This window comes from Mya arenaria, chromosome 15, assembly GCF_026914265.1.
Source record: "Mya arenaria isolate MELC-2E11 chromosome 15, ASM2691426v1".
NCBI classification, from domain to species: Eukaryota; Metazoa; Mollusca; class Bivalvia; order Myida; family Myidae; genus Mya; species Mya arenaria.
The window spans coordinates 35,121,442-35,134,696 of NC_069136.1; the positions used below are offsets into that span (position 1 = coordinate 35,121,442).

General features: G+C 34.6%; 1 protein-coding gene across 1 annotated transcript; it reads left to right on the forward strand.

Annotated features, from left to right (window-relative positions):
* Nucleotides 1-9,108: 9,108 nt before the first annotated feature.
* LOC128220486 (uncharacterized) lies at nt 9,109-12,362 on the forward strand. The gene is made up of 2 exons (XM_052928903.1): nt 9,109-9,173; nt 10,091-12,362. The coding sequence occupies exon 2, from the start codon at nt 10,096-10,098 to the stop codon at nt 11,089-11,091; it is 996 nt and encodes a 331-aa protein (XP_052784863.1). The 5' UTR covers nt 9,109-9,173; nt 10,091-10,095; the 3' UTR covers nt 11,092-12,362.
* The last annotated feature ends 893 nt before the right edge of the window (nt 12,363-13,255 follow it).

The following is a 13,255-nucleotide window of genomic DNA, read 5'->3' on the forward strand; positions in this document are numbered from 1 at the left end:
AGTTAAAACATAATTCAATATGTTTCCCGCTCGACTTTAAATAATATTACAGTGCCCACAGGGAAAATAAACAATTTCAACAATGTAATTTCACAATTTACGTAAAGTTATCTTGCATATCATTTGTTGAACCTTTCTGAAAAAAATCTGCAATTTCATGTCATTTCGCATTCTTGTAGGCGAATAAAACATGTGTTGTTTAAAGTGTGTTGCAGGTCTGTCATTCTCAGTTGTGTTGGTGGTCGTTACATAATCAATCAAATGCCCGTTTAACAAATCCTGAAACTCTATCCAATGATATGGTTACAAATTCAAAATACATCGATCAATCCTGCGTGTATCGGGTGTTTTAGCAGAATTTATTGTTATAAAGGACGATTGCATCCGATCCAGGCATCTGATAGCAGTTTCGTTTCCTAGATTCAATATCACATAATCATTTTACAAAGCCTGTAATTCCATTGAGCGGGCGTTTGACAAATCCCTACTGGACCTTTTACAAAGTCGGAATCATTGTGAAATTCAAATCCGGCTGTAATCCTAACCCTAACCCTAACCATATTAATGAACCTTTTCCGATATGATCATTGACGATTTGCGCTTCTAATATTTTTGAAGCGATTAAAAAGTTTTGTATGGATTTTACTGTAGAACCGTTCAATTTTTGGTCGATGTACGTTTCTGTTGAAATTCAGAGTACATTTTTATAAAGGCCAATGAGATCATGACGAACAAAAATGGTCCCCTTTTTTATTTGAAGAAAGCTTACTTGTATGACGGATTCCTTTGGAATCTTTAACGAAGAAAATATGAAGGATAATACGTCAGACATGAGAAACGAAAAGGGACAAAACTCATTCATTTGACAATAAGGGCAGTATTAATTTAAAGCTACAATTTAGTTAAATATTAAACTTTAACAAAACTTACAAGGTGTTTTTCTTCAAATCTTGATATATCATATGAAAAGATAAAAGCTAATTTCTCAAATGCAAAGCACATAAAAAGCATTCTTAGACACGGTACATAAAACATCGACGAATGGGTATAAATTTATTCATGAACAAAAATCGTCACAATCTGTTCTCTTTAAGGTTAATTAGTGCAATTATTATTCTGGTACTGCTTAACATCAACTGTACTTGATGTTGATTTTAAAATAAGTTGAGCAATGCAGCGCAGCAGGCTTTTAGTAATGTTAAAAGAAGGCAATTTCTAAGATGACTTCTAACTGGACTATTAAACGAATAAATAACTGTTATCGCTGCACATATGTGAAATTATAGAGCGGAAAACACAACGAATCAAATGACGAAAAAGAGTAAAAGTTGTTGTGTCGTTCACATTTAACAAGATCAATTTTTATCACATACATAAAAAATCTTGATTTTTAGAAAATCTTGATCAGATTAGTTAAATATTATTATAGTATCCAATGAGACATTTGGGCATTCATAAACAAATTTTGATAGTATTATTAGCATGTATATATATTTTAAATCTCTAAAACTTTTCAAAGTACTCAGTTTTATACCAAATGCTTCGTCGAACCCTTTTATTGACACGACAATCATGGAAATCCATAAATAAATGTTTTTAGCTGATTACATTTTGGAGAATCTTTAAATGTATCTGTTTATTTGTATAATCACAAAATATTTATGCACTACATCAAACACTTTTGAACTTAACACAATCTACTTATTGTTTGAAAGGCCCTCGTATTTTCAAAGTAAAAATAATTTATGTTGATAGTGGATGAATGAAGTATTGACTGAAACATTTGATACTGTTCTAAAACAAAACTGGAAACAAAGTTGGTATAAAAACAATATATGGTATTTGCCACTTTAATCATGTTTTCACTTTATAGCATGTTCATGCATCTCTAATCTTTAAATAAGAAGTTGGTCTAACGGTGCTTGTGGCATGCAGAACATGTCATTTTCACGACCTCTACATCGGCCTAAACGGAATAAAAATCATTGAGAAATTATCTGATTGTCATTGAGAGTTTGGCAATGCTCATTATTGGAAAATGTTTGCCTTTTTCTGTTTAGTGTGACTTAAAGTCGTATACTTAGCCAATCCGTACTAAAACATAATATTTACATGTTATAAATGAACAAAATCACACATTTATCTGATAAATAGATAAACATTTCTATATTATTGGTTAAAACATTCCTAATTTCATTTTCATCCTATAAAATAAACGTGACAAAAATAATAAACCCAGTAAAAGCGTTATACATTCACAGGGCGCCTGATGCATTCTGCTTGACCACGTAAATTATATCAAAAGTCATCTTGTTACGTGACCAGTTCTATAGAAATAAAAATAAATAATTCAAATGCCGAAAAAATACTACGTAGCAATAAGATCCAATAGAATATTCTAAATAACATCCTTTAGCTCCATTTAACATTGAGTTCATAGGTCAGTGATGTCAACTTGATAAAACGAAATGTGAGCATACATAGATAAAATTATAGTTCAACGCTTTAAATAGACGAAATGTTATCTTTTCACATTTTATGCATCATGTGTACAGTATATGGATCATGTTTGTGCTTTTTCACCACCCTAATTCTGTCTCAATGATGACATTTGGTCGGTTTATGACTCTAAGAAGGACCATAGTCTGGAAGGCAAAAATGGCGCCATGAAATAACACAATTGAACTGACCAGCATCTGCCGAGATATGTCAATAATACTTTGCAAGCAAAGTATGTTTAATATTTCTATGAACATCTTTCTTACATACTTTTGTTTTTTAATGTACTTTAAGTTTAAAATAGTAATTAAATAAGTGTACGTTTCGGTATGAAAATGAAAACTTAATTTTCACCGATGTTTGGTGCCGTATTTGTAACGAAGATAACACACATAAAATCGAAATGTAGAACAACTTAAAATATAGAATTGAAGTACTTTTGATCCACCTAATTTGTTTTATCCGTCTGTTTAACGTAAATAAGTAAATTTGACGACGAACTATTTAATATTGGATAAAAAGCATTAACATAAAGAGTTAGCAAACATCTTAAATCAAGCTGTCCATCATTCGGAAAAGAATGATTGATTCATAAATTATTGTTCTTTGACACCGAGAGGGAATGAAAGCAAATTGTTGATTGGATTTTATCACATTTTTCCCCAAAGAATGAACATCAAAGCCCTATGTACTTTATAACGTGAACCCTTGAGCGTTCATTATGCAATTACGTAAAAGGGTTTATTCCTACTAATATAAATTAATTGAACAGTCTTTTATATAAAATTGTGGATCCGCGGCCGAATAAATGGACACTTGATTGTTAATTCTCGAGTCGCAGGTAACATCCGCCAAGTCATTCAGCTAAACTACTTATAGAAGCCAAGGGAGGGTCCCGTGTGGCAGTGCAAACACGATGTACGTTATTGAACCACGATAACCCAACAACACTGGTAATTTAATTGGGACCGACGACCATGTTAAGACCATGGTGTAGATTTATCGTGTCCAAACCTTAATAAATAATGTTGCTAATTGTAAATGTGTTCACCATTGATTGAAAAATATTGAGCATGGCGGCTCATTTGGTTGTATTTTTGACTGTGTAAATATAAACCATTCAAGATGCACTTTTACTCCCAAATAAGATTACCATAAATTAATAATATTGTTTTAATGATCGAAAGAGGATGAATAAATGTCGCAAACAATGGTTCTTATGAAGGTTACTGAGTATAATTTGAAAGAAATAAGCTTAAAACACGGTACTTCTACCTTATGAGACGACAGAAGACCACAGTAAATATTTTAGAATTCACGAATCATTTACTATTTTTACGCTTTCTGCTATTAAGTACACGGTTATCTTGTAATCAGTAACAAATATTTTCCATAAATGCATTATTTAGTAAGAAGTTGAAGGTATATCAGACAAAATTGATGTTTGTTATACATGTGTATGTATTGATTTTGAAAGAGTGTCACTTTAGTATATGGATGGCTTTGAGTCTGTTGACAGAGGATCGGAAAGTTCATTGTCCAATAATGCGTTTCTGTAACAGGTGGGTATTAAGTTGGAAATAATTGCTTAAATAAATCATAGAAGCAGACAGATTAGGTTAAAAAAATTCTGGAGGTATCATCAGTATTGTACACAAACAGGTTAGTAGTGTTACAAATTCAACAAAAGGCAACACGGGAAAAATTGCGTTGCTCACACTCTTTATTTGTGTAAATATGTATATGTAAGATATTCTATCGAAATGTTTTTTGAATACTTACATAAAATGCATATGAAAAACTACAGAAACAAGCTCAGAAACCGAAAGTTTAAACAAAAACATATTAGAATTGAAAACCAATAAAAAATATCTCCCTTTAACAGCCTTGTTTGTGCATGTGATTTAATGCGTTGTGTCTATAATTCATTGTCGTTTGGCCCTTTGTTTGTGCCCTTTAACAGCCTTGTTTGTGCATGTGATTGAATGCGTTGTGTCTATAATTCATTGTCGTTTGGCCCTTTGCTTGTGCCCTTTAACAGCCTTGTTTGTGCATGTGACTTAATGCGTTGTGTCTATAATTCATTGTCGTTTGGCCCTTTGCTTGTGCCCTTTAACAGCCTTGTTTGTGCATGTGACTTAATGCGTTGTGTCTATAATTCATTGTCGTTTGGCCCTTTGTTTGTGCCCTTTAACAGCCTTGTTTGTGCATGTGATTGAATGCGTTGTGTCTATAATTCATTGTCGTTTGGCCCTTTGTTTGTGCCCTTTAACAGCCTTGTTTGTGCATGTGATTGAATGCCTTGTGTCTATAATTCATTGTCGTTTGGCCCTTTGTTTGTGCCCTTTAACAGCCTTGTTTGTGCATGTGATTGAATGCGTTGTGTCTATAATTCATTGTCGTTTGGCCCTTTGCTTGTGCCCTTTAACAGCCTTGTTTGTGCATGTGACTTAATGCGTTGTGTCTATAATTCATTGTCGTTTGGCCCTTTGTTTGTGCCCTTTAACAGCCTTGTTTGTGCATGTGATTGAATGCGTTGTGTCTATAATTCATTGTCGTTTGGCCCTTTGCTTGTGCCCTTTAACAGCCTTGTTTGTGCATGTGATTGAATGCGTTGTGTCTATAATTCATTGTCGTTTGGCCCTTTGTTTGTGCCCTTTAACAGCCTTGTTTGTGCATGTGATTGAATGCGTTGTGTCTATAATTCATTGTCGTTTGGCCCTTTGCTTGTGCCCTTTAACAGCCTTGTTTGTGCATGTGATTGAATGCGTTGTGTCTATAATTCATTGTCGTTTGGCCCTTTGCTTGTGCCCTTTAACAGCCTTGTTTGTGCATGTGACTTAATGCCTTGTGTCTATAATTCATTGTCGTTTGGCCCTTTGCTTGTGCCCTTTAACAGCCTTGTTTGTGCATGTGACTTAATGCGTTGTGTCTATAATTCATTGTCGTTTGGCCCTTTGTTTGTGCCCTTTAACAGCCTTGTTTGTGCATGTGATTGAATGCGTTGTGTCTATAATTCATTGTCGTTTGGCCCTTTGTTTGTGCCCTTTAACAGCCTTGTTTGTGCATGTGATTGAATGCGTTGTGTCTATAATTCATTGTCGTTTGGCCCTTTGCTTGTGCCCTTTAACACCCTTGTTTGTGCATGTGATTGAATGCGTTGTGTCTATAATTCATTGTCGTTTGGCCCTTTGTTTGTGCCCTTTAACAGCCTTGTTTGTGCATGTGATTGAATGCGTTGTGTCTATAATTCATTGTCGTTTGGCCCTTTGTTTGTGCCCTTTAACAGCCTTGTTTGTGCATGTGATTGAATGCGTTGTGTCTATAATTCATTGTCGTTTGGCCCTTTGTTTGTGCCCTTTAACAGCCTTGTTTGTGCATGTGATTTAATGCGTTGTGTCTATAATTCATTGTCGTTTGGCCCTTTGTTTGTGCCCTTTAACAGCCTTGTTTGTGCATGTGATTGAATGCGTTGTGTCTATAATTCATTGTCGTTTGGCCCTTTGCTTGTGCCCTTTAACAGCCTTGTTTGTGCATGTGACTTAATGCGTTGTGTCTATAATTCATTGTCGTTTGGCCCTTTGCTTGTGCCCTTTAACAGCCTTGTTTGTGCATGTGATTTAATGCCTTGTGTCTATAATTCATTGTCGTTTGGCCCTTTGTTTGTGCCCTTTAACAGCCTTGTTTGTGCATGTGATTGAATGCCTTGTGTCTATAATTCATTGTCGTTTGGCCCTTTGTTTGTGCCCTTTAACAGCCTTGTTTGTGCATGTGATTGAATGCGTTGTGTCTATAATTCATTGTCGTTTGGCCCTTTGTTTGTGCCCTTTAACAGCCTTGTTTGTGCATGTGATTGAATGCGTTGTGTCTATAATTCATTGTCGTTTGGCCCTTTGCTTGTGCCCTTTAACAGCCTTGTTTGTGCATGTGACTTAATGCGTTGTGTCTATAATTCATTGTCGTTTGGCCCTTTGTTTGTGCCCTTTAACAGCCTTGTTTGTGCATGTGATTGAATGCCTTGTGTCTATAATTCATTGTCGTTTGGCCCTTTGTTTGTGCCCTTTAACAGCCTTGTTTGTGCATGTGATTGAATGCGTTGTGTCTATAATTCATTGTCGTTTGGCCCTTTGTTTGTGCCCTTTAACAGCCTTGTTTGTGCATGTGATTGAATGCGTTGTGTCTATAATTCATTGTCGTTTGGCCCTTTGTTTGTGCCCTTTAACAGCCTTGTTTGTGCATGTGACTTAATGCCTTGTGTCTATAATTCATTGTCGTTTGGCCCTTTGCTTGTGCCCTTTAACAGCCTTGTTTGTGCATGTGACTTAATGCGTTGTGTCTATAATTCATTGTCGTTTGGCCCTTTGCTTGTGCCCTTTAACAGCCTTGTTTGTGCATGTGACTTAATGCCTTGTGTCTATAATTCATTGTCGTTTGGCCCTTTGTTTGTGCCCTTTAACCGTTTTTTTTTTTACTAATTTTCGACTATTGGGTTTGTCCCTGTATATTTTATTGTATTGTTACAATTGAACTTGATGTTTAGAACGAAAATTACACGGTTTGGATTCAGTTTTAAATTACATTAAAATACATTGAAAAAAGCAAAACATTTCGTTATTCCATCAACAATTATTTTTGTAAATAGTTCTAACATTCAAAGAACTCTAATGGATGCCTATGACAGAAGACCTTTTGCAATTTATCAACATATTTGCTAAGTGACAACAATCCGAAAAAATCAACAAAATCGATCTGGCAGGTTGTTGATAAAAATCTAAATATAGTTTTTTTAACCTTTTATCCAATTAGGAACGCGTATTAGCCTTATGTGAACAATTTCAATTTAACTACAGTTTACACAATGTTTCACACAAAGTTTCACCTTATTATACATTGATCTTACTACGGACAAAACTTTACAATCGATTCCAACCTTTAGATTTATACCAGAGCCTGTTTCTATCAATGCAATCGTAAGCTTTTTTTATAATCAATAAAACAACAATACACCTTCTTTTTCCTTTCAAACTGCTTTTGAAGCAATGCGTGTAAAGTAAAAAGAGGATCCACAGTACTGTACTTATTTTAAAACCCAAACTGTGCAACCTTTAATGTACTGTTTTACTCCGCCCAGGTTTTTAGTCTTTCATTCAATATAAGAGTAATCAATTTTGAAACAAATGCTAATAAGAGTTAACCCTCCGTAAGTATTTGGATCTGATGGGAATAATAAAATTGGAAATGACTTAATGCCCAACATACGAGGAGTGTCGTATGATTAAAAAAGAGATTCAATGACCCAATGATAAGACTTTTTTAATTTCATCATTAGAGATAGGTTCATCCAATGAACCAGCGGTTCTTATGAAGGAAACCGAATTTAATTTGAAAGGAATGTGCAGAAAACATGGTATTTCCACATTATGAGACAAAAGTAATTCACAGTAAATCTTTTAGCACTCACCAATCATTTAATATTCTTGCGTTTTCAGCTATAAAATACACGATTACAATCTTGTTATCAGTAATTGATAAGTACCATAAAATAATTATTTACTAAGAAGTTAAAGGTTTATCACTCAAAATGGATGTTCGTTATACATGTGTATGTATTTGTTTTGAATAAGAGTGCCACTTTAATAACTGGCTTGAAGTTGTATGTTTTACTTCTCTGAGATCTTATGATTCAGGGTATTATTGAAATATTATAATTTAACGTGATGAAAACAATCTGACCATTTGTCTTTTAACACGTCTTCCTCTTAAAGCTGACAATCTGATAAATTGATACAGTAACACTTTAAATAGGTACCTTGTGCTGCTAACGTTGATTTACGATCTCTGGAACTTCAATGTTGATAAAGTGGCTTGTTTTCTGGACGTATCTGATTTATTTCCAATTTATCGCCTTGCTCGCTAGACCAGACAGCAAACAAAGACAGTAGTTTTTTGATAAAACTGTATATCTTACTTGCCACTAATATCAATACTTGATACCCTTGGAAACTCATTAATTATCTCCACGTGGCGTGTTGTTAAGTGTACTTTGATGATTTAATATCTGAATTGTTGATGATATAACGAAGGGTATTAGTTTGAAGTGTTATTAGGGGGACACGCTGTAGGCTTTTTAGGAAGTTAAAACGACCTTTTTACAAGTGCGAGTTTGAGCACTCACTAATTGGTATAAGAATAAAAAGTTAGTTAGTTTGACTTTCGTGTATTGTTAGTTTGACCATCGTTAAGTGTCAGTTTGACCTTCGTTTAGTGTAAGTTTGACCATCGAAGACGCCCTTCGCTTCGGCTAAATACTAACTTAATCATTGTGCAACAACAAACCCCCTATTAAGCGACCCTAAGTTTTATAAACATTGTGGCCTTCAAAAAAATGAGCTTATACAAACATTTGAGTTTCCAGCTTTTGATATCTTTATTTCGTCAAACAAAAAATTGTAATTGTTCAAAAACCAGAACGAGTCCCTTTAAGACATCTCTAACATATCTTATTTATATGTACATACTTTCTAACCTTACAATATAATCTTACAATGTTAGTGAAGGTATGAATATTGAACTTTTGTTTACTTGAAGTTGATATCATTTTAGAGTAGTGTTTATCGCTGTTTAGTTTAGTAGATTATACAGGATCATTAGTGAAGCATTCAATTAAAAAGAAGGTAAGAATTATACTTTACTTGTACCAATATATATACATGAGTAATCTGTGACATTTGAATACAGATATTATATCCAAATAGTGTGTAAAGCTTACTTTGTTAGGTGTTAAACCGTGATTGAATGTTATTTGCATTAAGTAATAAACAATGCTTATGAAATTACGCTTCTTCAAAGTTAAAATACGTTAATGGTGTTTATGATGTTTTCTTCATGGTGTTCAAGTTGATGTTTGCCATGATAAGGCTTATTTTAGAAATGTTGTAATTATTGATGAATGTTGAACATATTAACTGGTCTTAACCCCGAATAAACTCTGGTTGCAGTGAACTCTTGTTTTAGTGAATTTTCCAATGCAGTTATCTCCTAGTTTAATGGCAAAGCTATGTTGACGCGTGTATGATCTGTTGGTGTTGTTTTCATGATTGTTTTTCTCATTCAGTATCGTTTGGGTGGGCCGTTACCAGAAATTACATTTGGGGGATTGACTACTAGAAGTGTCTGTATAGTTTGCATTGATATAATGAGTCTCATATTCAGACGCAAAACGTTCAGATATTAAATGTATTAAAATCAATAAATTTAAGAATGGTCATGAATGTAAACAAATAATTATGTTTATGTTATACAGTCGAAACCCGTTTGCTCGATATCGGTTGGCTCGATTTTCTCTTTGTCTCAAACTTAAGGTAAAAGAGCGATATTTATTTCACTCTAAATAAGCCTTCCCGCTTGGCTTGTAATGCGCGAGGCTGAAAGTTTTTGGCCGGTCCCTGGGATATCGAGCCAACGGGGTTCGACTTTATAACATGTATATAATTGTTGTTGTTTTCATGCATGAACATTCTTGTACATTATTTCACTGGGCTAATTATGTAATGTATCACATTAAAAAGGTAAATACATTTCTATATTTTAGCCAACATGTCGACGACTCTGCCTATCATCGACATGAAGAAGGCTTACACTGAGCGACAGAAGCTCGCCAATCAAGTGGTCCAAGGGTTAGAAAATGAAGGATTCCTATTTATTGATAATGTGGATAAACTGGATTACGATGGGCTATTTAAAGCTTGCAAATGGTTTTTCGACAAACCAATTGATTTTAAACGGACTGTGATGAGAAACTTTTGGAATCCAGCGAACAAGAATGTTTATAGAGGGTATTTCCCCGTGCAAGAAGGCGAGCCAAGCCGAAAAGAAGGTTTCGAGTTCGCTAGAGACGTGCGCGAAGATGATTCCACTATTGCGAAAAACAACTGGTTCTATGAAAAATCCCCCTGGCCTGAAGAAGACGGCTCATTTCCATTCAAAGCTTTTATGCAGGAACATTATGAGATTCTGCATAACACCGCCATAGAAATCCTTCGCCTCGCAGCTATTGGGTTAGGAATTGATGAAAACTCGTTCGATTCGATCTTCGCTGATAGGCCTTGTACGACCTTTAGAATCATGCACTATCCTCCCTGGGAAGGCGAACCACCATCAAACGCTGTGATTGAAGACGGGAAAGTGCTTATTACTCCAGAACACACCGACACTAACTTCCTGACACTACTTACACGCTTTAACTACGGAGGACTAGAGATCAAGAACATGAACGGTGAGTGGGTTGGGGTTGATCCGAGACCTGGATCCCTGGTCATGAATATTGGAGATACCTTCTCTCGTATGATGGGCGGGAGGTTTAAGGCGACCAAGCACCGCGTTATCGACATCAAGCAAGATCGTTACGCCGTACCGTTCTTTTTTACGCCCAGCTACGACGGAGATATCGGGATCAACTTTATGTCAAAAGCTACCGGTCAAGGTCCGGACCACAAGTCTGAGCGATATGGCCCCTGGGTTCTCAATGTGATCAAATACCAGAAGAAATATTTCGAATATCGAGTTCTTCCTGACATCGAACCTGTTGCCTAAGCGTTATCGATATTTGTTTAAGTTTAAACGAAAGTGCTCTGATACATCTGCATTTAATGAAGAGAATATATTCTGATTAAAATTGACACCAAATGAATTAGTTATTTTTGAAGCTTGCTGGTTGCTGTTAAATTAACGAAGTCTGTTATGTTTGTCATCAATGCTTGGCAATGCTAATGTTATGTAGCTAATAATGAAAATACGTCATCATTTAAGGTAGCATATTAACACTGTCACAGTAAAGAACATTCATTTACATTATTCTACGCGTAACATATTTAGTTACCGTTCATTTTGAGCAGTGTAGCGATTTGTCAGTCTATGCGACACAAGTAAATTCAGTTAGTAACGCAACACTTTCACAAAAAGAACAGTATCCAAATGCACTAAATCAACTAACAATACTAAGAGAAAATATCTTTGGGTAAGCATTGCATTCCTTACTAGAATTACAAATCAGGAATATCAGCTTACGGGCATCGACGTATGGCGGCCTGCGTACTGAATCTAGTGCGGCCTGTGCGACCTAGTACAGCTATCTTATTGTATCTGTGTCTTTGCCTTAATGTCTATCTACTTTTCAAAAATGTTCCAGATAGTTCGTTTGTCTAGCGGATTGTTGTTAAAAAGGACTCGCTTATGTATTTGGATTAAACATAGGTTTTAACGGTAATGCATCTGAAAACACTTATTGTATCATTATATCATTCTATGATCGAATTCGCAGATAAAAATACAATTATACTATTAAGAAGTATTTTGGTTTTCTTTGGATGCGAACTCACGTCGGTAAAGTCAATAAAAAGATCAAACCGATGCCTTCCCCACAAGGCATGCAAGACTTGTACAAAAAAATCAACCTCTTAATATCGGGCTATGGTGCTTGAAAACAGAACAGTAATGATAAGCACAATTAGACTAAACACTAGTTTAAAAGAGTTAGATTACTCTATTATTGATACTAAGGTACAAATAAGATAACATTGACAAACCCAGTCTAAAAATTACTACTGTTTGAAATCTGTAAATCCTAAGGACATACAAATGTTTTTGTTTTTGATTTTTGTTGCGTTTTTTCTTGTTTTTTCTTAATAATTAATATTCTGACACAGTTAGCCACAAAATTGTATATATCACGTAGAGGAACCTTTCGGTTGTATTATTTAACCATTGATCAGCACATTATAGAAATTATAGAAATAGAAATCTATAAATCACCGACATAATTACATTTCCATTTTATTCCTTAATATCGATGACAGTCTTGTTACTGTTATACACACTCTCACAATATTTATATTAAACATATAAATGATTTAATAATATGACTTATGTTATAATTTCACATGCCATGTCTTTTTTACTATACATAGTGTTGTGACGATGAGCTTTTTTTTAAGTCGAATGAAATTTCGGTTCTGTTCCGTTCTGTTCTCATTAAATGAGGTCACGCTTAATTTCGTGCCGAATTATTATCACGGGAGGACGAGTTTTGCTTGCACATACCTTGCCTAATACTAGGCAATTGTTCTTGCGTTTACATCAATTACACATGGATAAGATTGTTTCTAGTTTTATAATCTTTGATTATTGCCATGTTTAATGAATGGTCTGATAAGAGAAAACGAAGACACATAAATACGCATACATATACAATAGCTCTGGGACCGTATTCAATAAGCATCTTAGTAACAATTTTCAACTTATTTAAAAAATGCCTTTTTTCTTATTTGAATTTTTAGAAAACGAACAATGTTTGTGCACCAAAAATATGAAAATAAGCAAAAAAATGGTCTAAACAATATATGCATATGAAAAAATCTGATGAAAAATAGCGGGTGTTTAAAATAATCGATGTCAAAAATTACGAAATTCTCACTAAGTTGAAATGCTTATTAGATACATCCCAAGTTATATCAATAGCCCAGTTCTATCAAGTTCTACGCGCTTTCGGATCAAACAACTCTCTGCTCTTGTTGATATCGAAAGGAAAAGTGCTGATTTGCTAATACAACTTGAATCAATTAAATGTTAAATAGCCAGACTTAAAACTTTTGAAGGTAAATAACGAAACAACGCACGAAGAAATGATAGTTACCTATTTTCAGATAGTTTAGGTTGGCAACAAGTATGCATTTAATATGTACAATGTACGTGAACAATC

Bases quoted from the DNA above. Each gene is read 5' to 3' on its own strand.
- LOC128220486 (XM_052928903.1), top strand. From the start codon at position 10,096: ATGTCGACGACTCTGCCTATCATCGACATGAAGAAGGCTTACACTGAG.